Below are 13,174 nucleotides of genomic sequence, written 5' to 3' on the forward strand. Positions count from 1 at the left end.
TTGATGAGGGTCTGCCTGCCTCCTGACTCCATCTGCAGCAACCTTTGGATATCTGGAGTGGCTCCCAGCCTCCTTCCCCTCCATTCCTACCTAATGACAGGACCTGTTTAGAAAGCCCTCGAGAGTCCTTGACAGTCTCCAGGAAGGCTGTCTTCATGCCAGTGATGACACCGAGGAAAAAGCGGAATACTGCCAGTAACAGAGTCCCAGCATCTCCAGTGAGGCCAACTTTATGCTAAAATGTATTTTCTCTGTGTATATAAAGATATATATATATAGAGAGAGAGAGAAACATTAACAAGAATAACCTGGTCAGTACTGGTGATTCCCAGTGATTTTAATTCCCTTACATTTTTTGGCATTTTCCAATTTCTTTTTTAATCATCAAGGTGATTATCTTTTTATAATCATTTAATAAAACATTACCTTAAAAGATATTAATAGCTATAATTTACCTAGATGTGAACATGGCATATGACAGAGAAGGCCATTTACGTTGTGCAGTGTCTAAGTCAGACAAGAAGAAAGTGGTATAGAGTCAGAAACTTCTCTTTCTCTTCTCAGTAGCCCCTTTGTTGCAACTCATCTGTAAAGTTCTCAGGCTTCTGCCCATTTCTTGGAGCCCTTGTAGACTGCATATATCTAAAAAAACGTTCCTAAGTTTAAGTCACAACTTCAAACTTCCATACTAAACCAAATTTTTATGTGTTATTTTGTTTTCATCCTCTGTTCTGATACAAATATTAAAACAGGTACTTTTTGAAAAAGTAGCTGGATGGTAATGTAAAATTATTAATTTCTGAACAGTTGAGAAGTTGAAGAAAGTTGACCCTTGAACAATGTGGGGGTTAATTTATGTATAACTTACAGCTAGCTGGCTTCTGTATCTGCAGTTCCTCTCCATCAGCGCATTTGACCAACCTCAGATTGCATAATGCTGTGGTATTTATCACTGAAATATACTGTGTATAAGAGAAATTGTGTGGATCAATCCCACTTTTTTCTTTTTTCCAATCCCATATTTTTCAAGGGTCAACTGTATATGGATTTTATATCATGGAAATGGTGACATTTAAGTATCACTGGGTTTCTTTAAAAAACCAAACTACATACAAGTGATATAATGAACTGAGAATTTCCTGCTCTGGAATAATATATGAGACCCTTGGTTAAGGTGCTTCATTAGCTTCACCTTCCCGCACTGAAGAGTATATGATTTCAAACCCATCGAGAGCTGAGGAAACACCCTTGAACAAGCCTATCAGGTGGTAACAGACACACGCTACTAAAAGCTCTTCTGTTTCTTCTCTTCTACATAATTTCATCGCCTTATTCAATCACATAGTATATACATAAAACTATAGTTTGATGAAGTTCAACATATTTGCCAGGATGCATACAGCTCAGAATACTCCCATAGCTGAAGGCTGTGGTTCTCTAAAGGATGATATTAATAAAAGATATTGTTGCTGCCATATGGTAAAAATAAGATGTAGGAGACCCAAGACCATTAAAGGGGACCATTTGTTACTTTCTCTGATGTAACTGCCATGGGATGGAATACATAATAGCTTCAGAACCAGAAGACCTAGGTATGAAACACAGTCCTGCACTTACATGCTGTTGTCATCTTTCCTATACTGCTTATCTTCTGCCTCCTTGAAATGGGAGTTATTGTGAGGATTTTAAAAAGGATGTCTGTGAAAATACTTGAAATTATTGTAGAATACAGCAATTTATCTGAGGAAGAAAAAGAAGCCTCAATTCTGGAGAGCTAAACCCTTGAAAACCTCATTCACACATATTAGATGACCTGGAGCAGTGGGGTGGAGCTGGTATTAGAAGTCAGGCACGAGAATGAAGAGAAGGAGTTTGTTCAACTTGGCACTCAGGGCCATGGAACATTCCTACGATCTCAGCTGAGTATCAGCTTTCAAGGTAGACTGCCCTTGGGAATTGTCAGTGCGAGTCCAGCCATCAGTTAGGAGAGAGACAGTCTGGCCAAAGGTGTGTGCTCAGTCTCTGTCATGTCTGACTCTTTGTGACTCCATGGACTGTAGCCTGCCAGGCTCCTCTGTCCATGGGACTCTTCAGGCAAGAATACTGGAGTGGGTTGCCATTTCCTCCTCCAAGGGATCTTCCTGACCCAAGGATTGAACCCATATCTCCTGCATTGGCAGGCAGGTTCTTTTACCACCGAATTACTCGGGAAGGTTCAGCCAGAGGGCTCCCTCTATTACTGGAAGTCTTTGCCACATTACTGTCAATACCCAGCAATGCTGAACAGACTGGGCAGCAGGGGCAGACCCAGAAAGCAATGCTCAGCCAGGGGCCTGCTGGGGCTCTGGACCAGTCCAGAACAGGGTCTAGAATACAGAAAGCACTGAATAAATATTAGCTATTATAATTTGCATGTTTATTATATGATGATTAACTGTTTTCTATGACACTTACTTATATCCTAAGCAACTTGTATCCCATGGGATAGGGAAACAGAATAGGTAAAATCACTTGTAGCACAAAAAGTCTAGCAGAAGAATCAGAGTTTCAGTCTCCAATGTCGACTTCCCCTTCCTGTTTTTTATTTATAAAAATAAGATCACTGGACTAGTTGATCCTTCCAGCTACGATAGTCCAAGATTCTGAAAAAGAGGCACAGAACCATTAAACCCAACGGCCCCTACCCAATCCTGGATCCAATCTGGGTACTCTACGGTTCTACCTTCCAGAGACCTTGTTCAGATTTTAAGCTGCCATGGCAAGACTTCCGGTTAAGGGGCCAGTTGCTGCTCTGCAAGATGAATGTGGAAACTGCATTCTGACACCTCCCTGCAGAGCTCCGAAACACTCAGCAGGGAATCAAACTGAGAAGTTACAGTGGCAGCAGCTGCCACCTACCTGCTCCACAGTCGCTTCAGCCCCCTCATCCTCGGTTTCTGCACCAAAGTATTGCTCCAATTTTCCACCTCTTGTGCTCGCTCTCCAAGGCCAAGAAGGCACCTGGACCTGTCCACTGGTCATCTACTCTGCTTATCTCAGATATTGCATGCTCCACCCAAGGGCCGAACTCTTCCTCTTTCTCATTTGTACAGAGCTCCAGGCTGTAACATCAGATACCCATCTGTACTCAATCTTGTTGACGCATCTCAAATTTGGACCTTACCTCTGGAGTCCACCCTGTCCTGGCAGGGGAAAAGCTGCTGCTTCTTCCCCGAGGGTGTCCTGTCCATGCCTCTGCTTTCTCCTAGTTCAGTCTTTTGGAATTTTCTGGAATGTCAAATGGCTACACTGCTTTGAATTTTACTTGTGAATCCATCCACCCATCTCTAGCAAGCCAACCAATATTTATTGAATGCTTCCTACATACAAGCAAACTTCTAAGTTCTGTTGGTGCAATGCTGAGCCGAAACATTCTCCCTGTTCCCATTCGACACATATTTTAGTAGAGGAAAAAAGACAAGCAAACAAAATGAAAAAGCATGCTAAATAGTGAAAAGGGCCATGAAGAAAATAAAACCAGGTGAGGTTATATAATAAAAGTGACGAGGAGAGGGGAATTCAGTGGGCGGCTGGGGTGGGGTTAGGCAGGGTCTCTTGTGGGAGGGGACAGATGAGTTCAGTTCAGTTCAGTCTCTCAGTTGTGTCCAACTTTGAGACCCCATGGACTGCAGCACGCCAAATTTCTCTGTTCATCACCAATTCCCGGAGTTTACTCAAACTCATATCCATCGAGTCAGTGATGCCATCCAACCACCTCACCCTCTGTCGTCCTGTTCTCCTCCTGCCCTCAATCTTTCCCAGCAGCAGGGTCTTTTCTAGTGAGTCAGTTCTACAGGTGTCCAAAGTACTGGAGTTTCACCTTCAGCATCAGTCCTTTCAAAGAATATTCAGGACTGATTTTCTTTAGGATAGACTAGTTGGATCTCCTTGCAGTCCAAGGGACTCTCAACAGTCTTCTCCAACACCACAGTTCAAAAGCATCAATTCTTCAGCACTCAGCTTTCTTTATAGTCCAACTCTCACATCCATACATGACCACTGGAAAAGCACAGCATTGACTAGACAGACCTTTGTCAGCAAAGTAATGTCTCTGCTTTTTAATATGCTGTCTAGGTTGGTCATAGCTTTTCTTCCAAGGAGCTAGCGTCTTTTAATTTCATGGCTGCAGTCACCATCTGCAGTGACTTTGGAGCCCCCAAAAGATAAAGTCTCTCACTGCTTCCATTGCTTCCTCATCTATTTGCCATGAAGTGATGGGACTGGATGCCATGATCTTAGTTTTCTGAATGTTGAGTTTTAAGTCAACTTTTTCACTCTCCTCTTTCACTTTCATCAAGAGGCTCTTTACTTCTTCTTTGCTTTCTGCCATAAGGGTGGTGTCATCTGCAAAGCTGAGGTTATTGATATTTTTCCCAGCAATCTTGATTCCAGCTTGTGCTTCATCCAGCCTGGCATTTTGCATGATGTACCCTCCATATAAGTTAAATAAGGAGGGTGACAATATGCAGCCTTGACTTATTCTTTTCCCAATTTTAAACCAGTCTGTTGTTCCATGTCCAGTTCTAACTGTTGTTTCTTGACCTGCATACAGATCTCTCAGGAGGCAGGTGAGGTGGTCTGGTATTCCCATCTCTTGAAAAATTTTCCACAGTTTGTTGTGATACACATAGTCAAAGGCTTTAGCACAGTCAATATAGCAGAAGTAGATGTTGTTCTGGAACTCTCTTGCTTTATCAATGATCCAACGGATGTTGGCAGTTTGATCTCTGGTTCCTCTGCCTTTTCTAAATCTAACTTGAACTTCTGGAAGTTCATGGTTCATGTACTGTTGGAGCCTGGCTTGGAGAATTTTGAGCATTACTCTGCTAGCGTGTGAGATGAGTGCAATTGTGTGGCAGTTTGAGCATTCTTTGGCATTGCCTTTCTTTGGGATTGGATTGAAAACTGACCTTTTCCAGTCCTGTGGCCACTGCTGAGTATTCCAAATTTGCTGGCATACTGAGTGCAGCACTTTCACATTATCATCTTTTAGAATTTGAAATAGCTCAACTGAAATTCCATCACCTCCACTAGCTTTGCTCGTAGTGATATTTCCTAAGACTCACTGGACTTCACACACCAGGATGTGTGGCCCTAGGTGAATGATTACATCATTGTGGTTATATGGGTCATGAAGATCTATTTTGTATAGTTCTTCTGTGTATTCTTGCTACCTCTTCCTAATATTGTCTGCTTCTGTTAGGTCCATGCCGTTTTTCTTCTTTATTGAGCCCATCGTTGCATGAAATATTACCTTGGTTTCTCTAATTTTCTTGAAGAGATCTCTAGTCTTTCTCATTCTATTGTTTTCCTCTATTTCTTTGCATTGATCTCTGAGGAAGGCTTTCTAATCTCTCCTTGCTGTTCTTTGAAACTCTGCATTCAAATGGGTATATCTTTCCTTTTCACTTTTGCCTTTAGCTTCTCTTCTTTTCTCAGCTATTTGTAAGGCCTCATCAGACAACCATTTTGTTTTTTTGTACTTCTTTTTCTTGGGGATGGTCTTGATCACTGCCTCCTGTACAATGTCACAAACCTCTGTCCACAGTTCTTCAGGCATTCTATCAGATCTAACCCCTTGAATCTATTTGTCACTTCCACTGTATAATCATAAGGGATTTGATTTAGGTCATACCTGAATGATCTGGTGGTTTTCCTTACTTCTTCAATTTAAGTCTGAATTTGGCAACAAGGAGTTCATGATCTGAGCCACACGTGATCTGAGTCCAATCCTGGTCTTGTTTTTGCTGACGATATAGAGTTTCTCCATATCTGGCTGCAAAGAATCTAATCAATGTGATTTCGGTATTGACCATCTGGTGATGTCCATGTGTAGAGTCTACTCTTGTGTTGTTGGAAGAGGGTGTTTGCTGTGACCAGTGCTTTCTCTTGGCAAAACTCTATTATCCTTTGCCCTGCTTTGTTTTGTACTCCAAGGCCAAAGTTGCCTGTTACTCCAGGTAGCTCTTGACTTCCTACTTTTGCATTCCAGTCCCCTATAATGAAAAGGACATCTTTCTTGGATGTTAGTTCTAGAAGGTCAAATAGGTCTTCATAGAACCATTCAACTTCAGCTTCTTCAGCATTACTGGTGGGGGCATAGACTTGGACTACCGTGATATTGAATGGTTTGCCTTGGAAACGAACAGAGATCATTCTGTTGTTTTTGAGATTGCATCCAAGTACTGCATTTCGGACTCTTTTGTTGACTATGGTGGCTACTCCATTTCTTCTAAGGGATTCTTGCCCACAGTAGTAGATATAATGGTCATCTGAGTTAACTTCATCCATTCCAATCCATTTTAGTTCACTGATTCCCAAAATGTTGATGTTCACTCTTGCCATCTCCTGTTTGACCACTTAAAATTTACTTTGATTCATGGACCTAACATTCCAGGTTCCTATGCAATATTGCTCTTTACAGCATCGCACTTTACTTCCATCACCAGTCACATCCACAACTGGTTGTTGTTTTTGCTTTGGCTCCATCTCTTCATTCTGTCTGGAGTTATTTCTCCACTGATCTCCAGTAACATACTGGGTACCTACTGACCTGGGGAGTTCATCTTTCAGTGTTCTATCTTTTTGCCTTTTCATACTGTTCATGCAGTTCTCAAGGCAAGAATACTGAAGTGGTTTGCCATTCCCTACTCCAGTGGACCACGTTTTGCGAGAACTCTGACCCATCCGTCTTGGGTGGCCCTATATGGCATGGCTCATAGTTTCACTGAGTTAGACAAGTCTGTGGTCCATGTGATCAGTTTGGTTAGTTTTCTGTGACTGTGGTTTTCATTTTGTCTGCCCTCTGATGGAGAAGGAAAAGAGGCTTTTGGAAGCTTCCTGATGGGAGAGACTGACAGATGAAGTGAGACCTAAAAAACAAGAGGACCCAGCCTTGCAAAGATCTGGTCTAGAGTGTTCTCCTGCACACTCTAGCACAGAGAACAGCCAGTGCACAGACCCAGAGGCCAGGACCAGATCAGGAAAGGGAGTAGGAAATAAGGCCAGTGTGGCTGGAACAGAGTCAGTGAGAGGGGGTGAGCAGATGAGACCTGGGACAGATGTTGCTGGCCCGTGGAGGTCTGGATTAAGGAACCTGAATTTTGTCCTCATTGTGATAGGAATCAACTGTAAGCAGGGAGTAACATGGTAAATCCATCTTTCTTCTTGGGGCATGGGTTCCCAAACAATACAACTATAGTATGTGCTTAGCAATACATCAGTGATTCTCAACCAAATTCTACGTTCTGTTTGCTCATTGTCATATCAGGGATATTTAGATACTGGACCAGGGTTGAAGTGAAAATTATAACAAAACTACCCAATGATATCCCTGTTAGGCTGGGAATTATGCTGTAATTTAAGAACTTAAGAAGTTAGAATTTCAGATACATTATTAGCTCTAATTAATAAGTCATTCCTTCTGGGATTTGCTAGTGATAAGAGCTCAGGCAGCAGTGCAGTCTGAATGAATAACATTTTACAGAAGAAATAGGATTGCTCACAGTAACTTAACTCGGCCTGGAAAGTTAGATAACTGAAAATCTAACGATGGTATCTTTAACAAGTGTCATTCCACTACTTTATAGCTCTTGCCAATACAGGTCTTTTTTTTAAAAAAAAAAGTGTACTAAAGTGAGTTTCCAGTTGAAAAGGTAAATTCCCAATGCAGTCAACATTAGCAGCCCAGTTCCTTGCCATTGTAATAAATGATGAGGTAGGTGTTTCGAAGATGAAAAAGCAGAGCATCCTTTTCTAATCTTGACAGACATCCTTCCCTGTTCACTGATCCTGTATCTTGGAGTGAAGACCTGCACAGGGAAGTCAATTCCTGCAGTGTTCCTGGTGCATCTTTCTAGGGGTAGCAGCAAGGACAACATGTCTTTAGCAGACACTGTTCGTGAACCTGTGCCCAGATTCTCTGTACCACTGAAACTGGGAAAGTGTGTGTGCTCCTGACAATCATATTCGGCAAATGGACTAAAATCAGTCACTAACAAGGGGGACAGACAGTAATTAACGTCCTGACAGTGAGAGCTCCTGTGATGAGAGGTGCCAGGAGTGAACGCTGATGGTACCCAGGGTGGGCCAGGCTTTTGTGCCTGTGTGTTTATGTGTCCTCAAGGTGAGATCCTTGAAGGGAGCTGGGTTTCCTCCATCTCCTGTAGAAGACATACAGTTGGGCCCTCTCTCAAATCCCCCATGCCTGGCTTAGATTACTCTTTTACCTTTAATCTCTTTAAGACTTCTGTGGAGGCTACTTTGTAATAAAACGATTCTCAATTTATATCACCCATGGATGACTGTTCTATCTCCCCAATAGGCTGTAAAATCCTCCAAGTCCGAGTCATCTCTTTTGCTCCCCACTCACCTGTCATATAAAAACAACCAACAGTGTAGGAGGGAATGAAATAAAACATAATTGTCTTCCAGCCTCGCTCCCCAAAGATAACCACTATTAAGTTCCTTGCATCTCCCATAAAAGTTTGTGGGCAAACTTCTGTGTTATTCCAGTATTAATTCAAGGAGCAAAACTTAGAAGAAATAGGGATTGATACATAGAATTTCAAATCAGTTCCGGTTCAGGGCAGTATGTGTCCCCATATGCTAAGCTGCTTCAGTCATGTCTGACTCTGTGACCCCATGGACTGTAGCCCACCAGGCTCCTCTGTCCATGGGATTCTCTATGCAAGAATACTGGAGTGGGTTGCCATTTTCTCCTCCAGGGGATCGTTCCAACCCAGGGATCAGACCCACGTCTCTTAAATCTCCTGCATTGGCAGGTGGATTCTTTACCACTAGCACCACCTGGGAAGCCCTGCAGGGAAGTATAAAAATAAATAATTATAAATTAGTACATAATTATAAATTAGTACTAATTAACTATAAATTAGTACATAAAAGGAGTGTACATAAATTATACATAAATTAGTACATAAGTAGGTCTTCCCCAGTGGCTCAGTCAGTAAAGAATCTGCCTGCAATGCGGGAAACCCAGATTTGATCTCTGGGTTGGGAAGATCCCCTGGAGAAGGGAACGGCAACCCACTCCAGTATTCTTGCCTGGAGATTCCCATAGACAGAGGAGCCCGGCGGGCTACAGTCCATGGGGTCACAAAGTGTCAAACACGACCGAGTGACTAACCTTCAAGGGGTGTAGTGGACATTCCAAGGTAGATGAGACCACTCAGTTATCACAAGCCTGGCAAGTCCAGTTCTGTCTCTAACATTCTGGCTGTTCCCTGGCCAACTGACTCCATCTCTCTGTATCTCAGTTTCCTCTCCTACAAAATTGGAATCTGTTCTCTGTGGTCCTTGAATCCAAGAACTTGGAATTAACAGTTAAGTAATGATAAATACAAACAGGTATGCCACAGAAAAAGTCTGAAATGTGTTATCAGGAAGACAATTGCAAAGACAATCAATGTAACAGAATTCCAGGAGAATACAGATGCAAATTATTATGGAACAGTTATTATTATTACTAATTTTAACTAAATTCCTGAGCTGTAATTCACAGGAAAATCCACATCTTGTTTTAACACAGAGATGCACCAAGCAATATCCTCCGATTCGGAAGTTATTTTAGGGCATCAGCAACTCTTCACAAGTAGAAACAACCACCCAGGCTCACTCATTTCTCAGCAATGCATGTGGCCTGCTCACCAGCCTTAGAGGGCTCGGGAATATTTTTCTGTTGCTGAGAGTTAGAGATAAGCTCAATAACATTTGGTAGCTACAGGGTCACACCTGATGTAACTAGTCAACATCTGAATTCTCATATGCCACCTTGGTGACAACTAGCTGCTTACCAGGGAGGGGGTCTTCCTACTGGTCAGTCTACATGTGATGTTCTGTTTGACCACATCCAATACCAGGAGCACAGATAAATACCCAGAGGAGGGAGGGACTGCGGCAGAGGAAAAGAGAGTGGGTAGAACACGATCACTGTTAATCCTCCATTCAGCAATGTGACTGCAAACTAAAAGTAGATGACACTAATGATGGCTGAAAATTCTTGTTCTAGGGCAAAGCTGGGAAAAGGGAAGTGTTATTCACAAGTATCTTTGCTGAATGTTCTTGCTTTTTCTCTTGGAGGCAGGAAAGATGGAGATGAACAGAACCAATCCTGGGCTTAGGGAGATATGGGTTTGGCCACTACTCGACAATCACCTCATCAGTTTTGAGGCTCCATTTGTCCATTCACTTAGAATGAGACAGATAAGGCAATACTTGCATTGTGCTTATGATCATGTGAAAATGTGGCTTTCCATGGGCTGCTCCTATGAAAGCCAGGATCCTTAAAACACAATGACAAGTCAAACTGAGAAATGACACCCTCAAGGAGACAGTCCTTACCTGGAAAGAATTCATACAGCGGAGGGATGGAGGCAGTGCAGCATTACTCCTCGACAGTATCAACAGCAGCTCCAGGCAGGTTGTAGAGGGTAGGGTGAGGGAGTGTACGCTGATGTCACTTTCCCACAAGCTGGAGAGCCTGAAACACACAGATTTGTGCAACTTCATCATTCCATTAGGCCGGAAGTATTTCAAAAATCTGATGTAAGGAGAAAACTTTCCTTTGTGGGAGAGAAAGAGCAATGTACTAGAAACAGAAATAAAATGGTTGTACTAAAAAGTCAGAGAACATGTACAAGGCATTCTTATAGTGCTTCTGATATAAAACAAATGAATAAGGCAATTTTTTTTCAGGTCAACATCTTATACTCAAAGTTGAAGAGTGATATGAAATGCAGTCTTATTTGTGAGGGATCTATGCGGAGATGGCTAATAGCTAACACACCGAATGCTTCCTTTGTTCTACGTTCTGTCTCACATGCAGTATCTTGTCCGACCCCCAGATGCTATGACGTGAAACAACTGCTATCCCATCCTCCAGATGTAGAAATTGTTTCTGACCTGGATATGCCTTATGAAATATCTAGTTCTGCTTTATTCAAATACTTAAAAAGAGACAGAATCCTTTTATTAAAAAAGCTTGTAAAAGCCCTGCAAACAAGAGCAAAGCTGCTCTGTTGGAAGGGGAAAGGTCGGCAGGAGGCCTCACTTCATCTGCCACAGAGGCCCATGGAGCAGCTCTGAGACTCCTGTAGAACCTACTCGAAATTCCTCTCACAGGGACGTGAGGGAACCAAGGACTAGAAAAGCAGAGAGACTTGTCTGAAACGAGGCAGGTGTTTAGGAAATGCTATGGCTGGCTCCCAATCCTGGTCTCCTAACTTCAGAATCAGAAGGTGTTCTCTATGGTCCTTGAATCTGGGACCCCATCTAGTGCTTAAGCAAAGGGAAAATCAGGAAAGCGTTAGGAGAAAACAACCCAGTAACAACAGTATGAGTCTTACTCTTATCAACTCTTCTATTTACTCGAGTATTTCCTGCCTGAGCCCCTAACCAAAGTGTCTATTATCACTGTCCTAATTCTGAAAGAGAAACGTATGTGTACGTTAAATAAATATATTTCTCTAAACCTGTTTCTCTAAACCGCTCTCTGTAAAGGTAGCTTTAACCAAATCAATGGTGAATTCTGAAAGCTGAACGAGCATCCATGGTTGAGGGAATACAGGGCTTAACGCTTTATGTGACAAGTCACAGCACATGGTTTAGCTGTGTGGTCCACAGGTTATTAAGCTGATGCATTGTTGATGTGTGGTGGGGAGTTAACTCTTCTCTGATGCATCTGTCTACTAGCAGGACTAGAATAGGACACTGTCCACTTTCCTAAAAAATGGCTTAGTTTCAGCAAGCTGAGTGCCTTTTCTGTGTTTTAAAAATTACTATTTTATATTTGATGGCTATGTTATTCTTTCCACTTTTACCAATCATATAACATTCCCAACATTTCACTGGAAATAAAAACCTTGCTGTCTCTGGTAAAAGTCCAATGTCATACTAGTGCAGTGGCTTGCAGCTCATCTTCTCCTCCACCCTCCTTAGACCCCACAAACCACACTGTTCCTTTTCATTCCCTGAACTGCATTATACTACACACCCTGTGTCTTGCTCATACAGTCTTCTGAGCCTGGAAGGTTGTTATCCTGCCTGGTGAACTTCTGTTCATCCTGCAAGATCCACTTAGGTATCACTTCTTTGGGGACGACCTCCTTTTTCTCTTATAAGAATTAACTACTTGCTTCACTCCATACTTGTACCTATTACAACACTTCACCACCACCCTCCTTGCATTCTTATCTGGGATGTGTCTACATCTTGGATTCATCCTAAATCAGACATGGAAACCACGGCCTGCGGATTCCTCTAATTCTGCAGCTAGTGTGGAAATAAAGATTAGTGTTGTTTTTCCTCAGACACACCCGGGTATTGACTTTTTGCTGGCTAAAAGCAATAGCAATTTGTCACTTTTATTGTCTATTCAATAAACAACTTAAGGTTTCAGAATCTATGCCCCCTGCCCCATCACCTGCAATAGGTCGTTACTAAAGCTATTTTTATCCTGAAATTTTTTTAAGTTTCTTGAAAGGGCCTTTGCTTTCTCTAAATTAGATCTCTTGCCTCAACAAGTAACTGCCTTGGAGCAGGAATGTCCCTTGGGGACTAATCTGCAAAACTTAACCCGGCTCTTCCTGTAAGGGTGTCCCAAGATGAAGGGAATGCCGCCACTTGGACTGGGGCTGCTGCAGCTCAGAGTTAAGGCTCCTGCCAATCAGAAATCATCTTCACGCCACTTTCACTTTTCATCATTTTCCACTCCTCTTTTGCCAGTAATTATATTTGCAGGAGTAAAGGGAAATGGTGAACTATACAAATAAATTGTTTTAGAACAGAGTTAGCTTCTGGTGAGAAGGTGCTCTCTGCTTAATTTGGACAGGTTTCAAGCCTTAGATTGCTTCTGAATGCCATGGCACCTGTGCCTACCCATTCCGAGGCGGCCAGGCACTCTACTGTCGGCTGTTGTCTCTAACCTACAGCAGCCCTGAAAGGCAGACCCATTAAAGTTGAGGAAACCAAAGGTCAGAGAGTTTAAGTGACTGTCCAACGTCACACAGCTAGTGGGTGATGGGACCAGGATTCACTCAGGCAGGCCTGATTTCAAAGCCTGCTCTCTCCCCAGCTGTGCCACACTGATCACTGAGGACACCGTAAGCATCGATCCTAA

The 13,174-nt window shown here is 42.5% G+C and overlaps 1 protein-coding gene across 6 annotated transcripts in view; it reads right to left on the bottom strand.

Annotated features, from left to right (window-relative positions):
• UBE3D (ubiquitin protein ligase E3D) overlaps nt 1–13,174 on the bottom strand; it is a 155,840-nt gene that overhangs the window by 57,379 nt on the left and 85,287 nt on the right. For 5 of the 6 annotated variants that reach the window (XM_043439543.1, XM_043439538.1, XM_043439542.1 and 2 more), the window contains 2 exons: nt 10,399–10,537; nt 9,852–9,949 (listed from right to left, as the gene is read on the bottom strand). In XM_043439543.1, coding sequence (XP_043295478.1) covers nt 9,875–9,949; nt 10,399–10,537 — 214 coding nt within the window. In that variant the 3' untranslated portion in view covers nt 9,852–9,874. The remainder of the gene's footprint in view (nt 1–9,851; nt 9,950–10,398; nt 10,538–13,174) is intronic. The other variant, XM_043439540.1, reaches the window with a different exon arrangement.

Source organism: Cervus canadensis, chromosome 20 (assembly GCF_019320065.1).
Source record: "Cervus canadensis isolate Bull #8, Minnesota chromosome 20, ASM1932006v1, whole genome shotgun sequence".
Lineage (NCBI taxonomy): Eukaryota > Metazoa > Chordata > Mammalia > Artiodactyla > Cervidae > Cervus > Cervus canadensis.